Raw genomic sequence first — 8,011 nt, 5'->3', positions numbered from 1 at the left:
CTCCTCTCGAGCCCCTTCTCCACCCCTCTTTCTGGGGAGCCGTGTTTTCCCAATTCACCTCGATTCCGTTTCGGTTTCTGGGACTGTTATTTGCTAGGCTGGGTGAGTCCCACCCACCCCCTCGCTCGGTTGCTCTGGGTGGAGTCCCTGCAGGATGTGAACAGAAGAGAGCAAAATGTGAATTAATAGACCACGCACAGGAGTCACCACCGCCTCCTTGGGTCCCTCCTCCTTTTCCTGTGTATAATGTATAGCCGCAGGGTACATGTGAGCACCAGGTTCTTTGATCTACCCAAGTCCGATTTCTTTCCCTTTATGGTTTCCTCCCAAAACTTAAGCGGTGTTTTTAAAATTAAAAGACAAGGTTTGCGTATATATTAAACCTTGCTTATAGTTTCTTGCACATTTTACTGAAAATAGGAACTGCCTGCTGAAATGCTGTTGTTTGCAAACTGTTGCCAGTAATTACTTCTTGGTTTAAAGCAAGTTATTGTTCGAAACCATGTGTAAGTAAAATCCACCCCCCCTCCCCCCGCCCCAGCGTCTTTTGGAAAGAATACACGATTCGTGCTTGGAAGATCTAAATCCTGTATTCTTTTTCTACAATAGTTACTTGTGTTTATCTGGCCATTAAGATAATTTAAATGCGTGGATGTTCTCTATCTCATCTTACTGACTTTGAATTGCCTGTAGTTTTCAAAAGCCCTGAAAACCACCATGGTTTGGGCCATTTTGCCATGTGTAGCAACTACTGTCATTTGTTTTGCACTTTCACTTGATTTCACTTTACTCTTGCAACTGCTCGGTGAGAATATTATTATTTTCATTTTGCAAATGAGGAAACTGAAGCTCAGGTTAACCGGATTACCTAGGGTCACAAAACTATACTGCTGAAGTCTGGGTTGTTTTTTTTTTTTTTCCCAGTTCCAAATCCTGTCTGCTCTACTATGTAGTGTTTAAGGCATTTATTAAAGATGCGTTGTATAAGTGAATTGGACAAATTAGAAGACTTCCTTCATTCCCAGAGAATGTATCCTTCATACTGTAGCCAGTTAGATAGTGAGCACCCATGTATACTCATTCTGCATTAACTAAACTTGCGTAGCCTGAAATCTAAAGCTGCCTCTCACTTGTGATGGTGGGACATCGCAGCTGTTGGCACTCAGCAGCAGACCTCACAGTGGAAAGTGAAGAATACCATGTCCAATTGAAATTACAAAGGAAAATTGCATATGCAAGCTGTTTAGCTGGAATTTCTAAAAATATCTCAGCAGGAGAGTAATAAGCACCAACAAATCTATTGTTGAACCTCATTACTAACCTTGAACTTCATGATTCAGAGTAATTCTAAAATTACTATAAAAACCACCAGTGTCAAATTTGAATAGAAATATGTGATGATTGGCTTAAATTTTGTAAACATACAGGCTACATACACGATGTTGAATTTAAAATTAATACACTCAAAAATGAAGGCCAGTTGTCTTTTTTTAATTTGAATTATCTGTGAGAAAAGGAGACCATTTGGGGGCCACTAAATGATGTGAAAAAGAATGGATGGGATTTAGTAACTGACTAGATACTGAGCGAGAAGAAGGAGAAGTCTGGGAGAACTGGCCTTTCTGACCGCAGAGGCAGCTGTGTCTTTACAGCTGTGCAACACACAGGAGTGAATTCATGGGATGGGGACTTTGTGGGGGAGGGAGTGGATGTGTTTGTACTTATCGTAAGGTAAGAATATCACAGCTTAAACAGTTTCATCACTCAGCAAGTGAGAGCTGGGCGTATAGAAATGAATAAGATTTGATATCCATCCTCAAAGTATTGAGTCTAATGGAGGATTTTATTTATTTATTTATTTATTTTTCATTGTGAGAAATGCTGGAGGATTTTAGAATAAATGGGTATTGCTATTACAGAAGTAGGAAAAGAGTAAGTGCTGCCACACTCCTTGCTGTTTCCTGAAGCATGCTTCTGCCTTAGGGCTTTTGTACTTTTTCTGGAACACTCTTCCCCCATTATCTGCTTGGGCCAATTGATCACCTCCTTCAGGTCTTTGTCCAAATATTATCTCTGCGAGGCCCTCTTTGTCCAGTTAAGTATGCTGTCCACTCCCACTCCCTTTACCTCAGTCTTGCAGATCCAACCCCCAATCCTGCTTAATTTTTTCTATAGTATTTATCACCATCTAAAGTACAATATATTTTATGTATTCATTTGGTTGGTTGTCTCTCTCCCCACTTGAATGTAAGCTCTTTGAAAACAGGGTATAGGAGGGGTTGTCTATTTTGTTCTCTACTGTATACGTAGTGTCCAGAGTAGCACTAGAGTGTTATCAAGTAATTATTTATTTAGATATTATATAATTGTTGTATTCTAGTGAATGGCTTGATTCAGGAATATGCTGTGGGAGCATTAAGGAGTTGATGCCACAGTACTGTTGGAAGATTTAAGCAAATTATGTTGAAACTAAAATTGCTATCTAAAATATACATGATCAATTAAAAACAACTCCCTCTAGCAGCCCACCTCTTTCAGCAACCTGGGGGTACCTGCACCCTAACTTAGGGTAGAGTGGCATGGACTCTGCTGCCTAGAATCAGCTATTTCACAGGATCAGTCCTGAGGCATTAATCTGGCACACAGATGCTCAATAAGTATTTGTTAAATGAATGGGTGAGTTTGAAGATTGGATAAGCCTTGTTAATCATCCTTATTATGCCTTGTGTCAGTGCCTCTCAAGGTGTGGTCCCACGTCCTTGCTGGTCTGCAACGAGATAAATAAAGAAATGGGGATTTAAAATTTAGGAATTTCATTGTGGTGTGACATCTTAATGATAGTTTTTATTTTATTTTATAAAAGTATTAGCCTGGAACAGATTGCAGGGGAAAAAACTAGTTCTTCACTCTAAATAGTTTGAGAAGCACTTGTTTCTGTCATGGATTGCTGTGGGGTTTCTGTGGGTCACTTGTTTATGTGCTTTAAGGATATTTAAAACTTCCCCTTGAGAGCAGTCCTGTATTACCTGTAGGCACCCTTGGAAACTGAGGTTATTCTCTAGAGAAAAATATTTGATAGGTTTTTTACCTTTACTAATAGAATGTCAACTCTTACCTGCTCATCTGATACCCAGAGCAGGCGGATTTTCCCTCAGTGGACAGATTTATGTCTCACTTTGTCTTAAAATGGTGCAATCATTTATGGGCTTAAAAATTTTAAATTTTTTAAAAATTAATTTTATTTATTCATTTATTTTTGGCTGAGTTGGGTCTTCGTTGCTGCACCCGGGCTTTGTCTAGTTGCGGCGAGTGGGGGCTACTCTTCGTTGCGGTGCGCGGGCTTCTCATTGCAGTGGCTTCTCTTGTTGAGGAGCACGGGCTCTCGGCACGCGGGCTGAAGCGTAGTTGTGGCACGCGGGCTCAGTAGTTGTGGCTTGCGGGCTCTAGAGTGCAGACTCCGTAGTTGTGACGCACGGGCTTAGTTGCCCCGCGGCATGTGGGATCTTCCTGGACCAGGGCTCGAACCCATGTCCCCTGCACTGGCAGGTGGATTCTTAACCACTGTGCCACCAAGGAAGCCCTAGAAAATTAATTTTTTTGCCTAGGTTTTACAAAAAGTTTTTAAAAATAACTTTATTGAGGTATAATTTATATACAGTGAAATTCAGCATTTTACGTTTACAATTCAGTGAACTTTTAGTAAATTTACCAAGTTGTGCAGGCATCATTACAATCAAACTTTAGAACATTTCCATCACCCCACAAAGATCCCTTATGCACATTTGCAGTCATTCCATGTTCCCACCCTAACCCCAGGCAGCTGTTAATCTATATTCTGTCTCTAAAGATGAAATGAAACTTTTTCTGGACATTTCACGTAAATTGAATCATATGATATGTGATCTGTATGTGGCTTCTTTCATTTAGCATAATGTGTTTGAAGTTATCCATGTTGTTGTATGTATCAGTACCTTGTTCCTTGTTACTGCTGAGTAGTATTGCATTGTATGGGTATACCACATTTTGTGTATCCATTCACTACTTGGTAGACATTTGAGTTGTTTCTACTTTTCGACTGTTATCATTAACGCTGCTGTGAACATTCACGTGTAAGCCTGGGTGCACGTATATTTTCATTCTTCTTGGGTAGAGATGTAGGAGTGGAATTGCTGGCTCATATGGTAAATTTATGTGTAATTTTTAAAGGGAAACTGGTTGGTCAAACTGGGTGCACCATTTTACATTTCTACCAACGATATATGACAGTTCCTGTTTCTGTACATTGATAGCATTTGTTATTGTGTGTCTCTTTGATTATAGCCATTCTAGTGGGTATGTAGTGTACTTCACTGTGGTTTTCATTTGCTTTTCTCTTACGACTAGTAATACTGAGTGTCTTTTCTTATGATGCTTATTTTCCATGTAAATCTTGTTTGTAAAGTGTCTCTTCATACCTTTTGCCTATTTTTTTTTTCCTTTTGCCTATTTTTAAATTGAGTTGTTTGTCTTTTCCCTGTTGAATTAGAAGAGTTCTTTGTATTTTCTGGATATCAGTTCTTCATCAGATAGGATATATGATTTGCAAATATTTCCTCCAGCCTGTTGCCTAATTTTTAAAAACAGGATTCTGTTTGAATTTGACATCATTGTCTACTGACTGCTAGCATTTGAGCAGGAGTTTAGAGCTATATCCTTTCTTCTGACAGTGACCTGCTTAGGTTTACAGTCACTATTGGCATATTGTGTGTAGAACTTGTCAAATAAAGAAACTGTGCAACACTGTAACTTCCCTGAATTCAGGGATGTGTAGTTGACATTGTTAAGTGTAGACTGTGATTCCTGAAGAGAACTCTACGTAGATGGTAGGCCAGCAAGAGTTAGAAAGGAAACCAAGTACGGGACAAGTATGGCTATGGCTATTTCTAATTGTACTTACTCCTGTATAAAATCCACAGAGTGGGTCTATGAATGACATTTTAGGACAAATATTCTGGGGTTTCCAGTTTTGGGGGAAAAGAAATAAATGGATGGAAGCACTTTGATTAAGTAACATGGTGGAGCTATCCTGGCAAACATTATGATTTTAGGTAGGAGTTTCTTGCGTTATGATAAGGAGGATGCAGACCTTTCATAGATTAGATAGAGGTCATCAAGTGAACTTTACTCTTGATCTTTAAAGACATGATTGTATAGATTAAAACTTCCATCTAAGGCTTTTTGGAAACTTGGTGAACTGTCTTTTGCAACGGCTTGGTGGGAAATCTAGCACTTGCTACCCTTTGTATCCCTGCCTCCGTTCCCCACCTAGGATAGTATAGTATGCTTGGGAATTATAGTTTAAAATTCTTTTGTAGTTACAAAATGTCTCACCAAAAAAATCCTTTCAATTCTTTGTTTTCTTTTTTCCCCCCTGCAAGTTTTTAAAAATTAAAATAAATATCACGTAACATGAAACTTATCACTGTAAAGGTGTACAATTTGTTAGTTTTTAGTATGTTCACAATGTTATGCCACCATCACCACTATCTAATTCCAGAACATTTCCATCACTCTAAAAAGAAACCCTTTACCTGATATGGGTCACTTCCACTTCTCTCATTTCCCCAGCCCCTGGCAACCACTAATCTGCCTTCTATCTCTATGGCTTTACCTATTCTGGATATTTCATGTAAATGGAATCATATAATATGTGATCTTTTCTATGGCTTCTTTCATTTAGCATAATGTTTTTGAGGTTCATTCATGTTGTAGCATGTATCAGTATTTCATTCCTCTTTATGGCCAAATAACATTCCTTTGAATGTGTGCGCCACATTTTGTTTATCCGTTCATCAGTTAATGGACATTTTAGGTATTTCCAGTTTTTGGCTAATCACGCATAATGCTGCTCCTGTGATCATTCGTGTACAGTTTTTGTGTATGTGAGTGTGAACATGTTTTCTGTTCTCTTGGGAATATACCTAGGATTTTGAAACTGCTGGGTTATATGGTAACTCTATGCTTAACTTTTTTTTTTTTTTTTTTTTGCGGTACGCGGCCCTCTCGCTGTTGTGGCCTCTCCCATTCTGGAGCACAGGCTCCGGACGCGCAGGCTCAGTGGCCATGGCTCAGGGGCCTAGCCGCTCCGTGGCATGTGGGCTCTTCCCGGACCGGGGCACGAACCCGTGTCCCCTGCATCGGCAGGCGGACTCTCAACCATTGCGCCACCAGGGAAGCCCCCTATGCTTAACTTTTTAAGGAACTGCCAAACTGTTTTCCACAGTGACTGTACAATTTTACATTCCTACCATCAGTTCCAGTGGTAGGGTTCCAATTTCCACATCCTTGCCAATACCCATTGTACTTTTTCTCCCTCTTTTTAAAAATTATACCCATCCTGGTGGGTGTGAAGTTGTATGTCATCGTGGTTTTAATTTGTATGTCCCTAATAACTAATGAGATGATATTCATGTACTTATTGGCCATTTTTATATATTCTTTGGAGAAATGTCTGTTCAATCAAACCTTTTACTCATTTTTAAATTGAGTTATTTTTCTTTTTATTGTTTAGCTGTAAGAGTTGAGCTTAGACTTGTAACACAGATCCATCCTTGAAAACTCATCCGAGGCCTAGCTGCTGTTTTTAAGGATGATGATAACTGAGCAAACAGTGATTTCCATGTCTGATTGGTAGAGGATTTTCTTTATTTGCCATGAAAAATACGTTCAAAAGTATAATTTGATAGAGTATCATCACTTTGTCATGGCTGTAATTTGAACTAATCTTATCAGCAAATTAATGATAGACTGATAAAGTACCTCTGGCTGGTACTATTAATTGGTGCTCACTGGAAGTGTTTAAGCTGAATCTGGACAACTGCTCTTGGCTTGTTGTAGAAGAAATTCATGTGTACTAAGGAAAGTTGAATTCGATGTCATTTGAGATTCTTTCCACCTCTATGATTCTGTTTTTGCTGTCTCGAGCTGAAATTTGTCCCAGTGAAATGGTATGAAAAGTATCTTATTTCCATTGTCATTGTATAAAGAGTTAGATTCTAAAGATAATGTAGATTTATACTTTGAAAACAGAAGAAAAGTGTTATTGTACTTCACTCTTTTTTAAGAATTAAATTATTTTACCGTGTTTCACTTGAAATAGTTTGCTTTCCTTCAATTTTAAAGCATGTTTTTTTCTTCTTACAGATTAGCAAGACACCTACAAAAAGAGGCCCAAGCTCAACACAATAATTCTGAGTTCACAGAAGAACAAAAGGTACCATAAAATAATCTCTAGATACATCAGATTCCAAATGAAAAGGGTTCTGTCTTTTGAGTCCATTAAGCAAAAACAAACAACAAAAACTGTTATACTTAAGTACAAAGAATGATACTGATTATGCTTCGCTGAACATTAAGTAATTACTTTAGAGATACCACATGATTTACCATGAATTTCTCACTTAATGAATTTCTTTACTCAGCCATTTAGACATTTAGTGGAGACCATCCACACTTTGGTTGGGAAGGAAGGGGTACCAGAGACTGGAGTTTGATTGTGAGTAATTGCATCCCACCTCAGTACTTACTTAACTCAGAACTTCCTTACCTCCTTCTCCACCTCCTCTGAAAACAAACAAAAAACAAAACAAACGAAAAACAAAAAAAGCCACCACTGAAAAATAATTAGTTCAAGTCAAGAATTTAGCATAAGAATCCATCAACAAAATAAATGCATAAAGTTGCAAAATGTTTCAAGGGTGCTCTTTCTCCTTGAATTAAAATTTTAATGTATCAAATTGATTCCCTGTACTGCTAGAGATTGTGAAAAATGGGATATTTTAAGAAGCCTTACTGTAAAACAGTGAGAAGAAATGGGAGGAAACAATTCTTATTTTTCCTGGCTCAAGGTATCTAATGTTAAGTTAAATTTTAATCTCGTAGATAATGAAAAAATTCATGTCAGTTTTCCTCCCATTTCTTAAGACATTGTAAAAACTATGGTGACTTAATTTGCTTTTATTCTCTTTTTGTA

At 38.2% G+C, this 8,011-nt stretch overlaps 1 protein-coding gene across 1 annotated transcript in view; it reads left to right on the top strand.

Moving 5' to 3' along the window:
• AIDA (axin interactor, dorsalization associated) overlaps positions 1-8,011 on the top strand; it is a 43,738-nt gene that overhangs the window by 927 nt on the left and 34,800 nt on the right. Inside the window, exon 2 of the mRNA XM_030868364.3 lies at positions 7,183-7,252. Within this exon, the coding sequence (XP_030724224.1) occupies positions 7,183-7,252 (70 nt within the window). The remainder of the gene's footprint in view (positions 1-7,182; positions 7,253-8,011) is intronic.

This window comes from Globicephala melas, chromosome 1 (assembly GCF_963455315.2).
Source record: "Globicephala melas chromosome 1, mGloMel1.2, whole genome shotgun sequence".
NCBI lineage: Eukaryota > Metazoa > Chordata > Mammalia > Artiodactyla > Delphinidae > Globicephala > Globicephala melas.
This window is presented reverse-complemented; position numbering and strand designations above follow the sequence as displayed.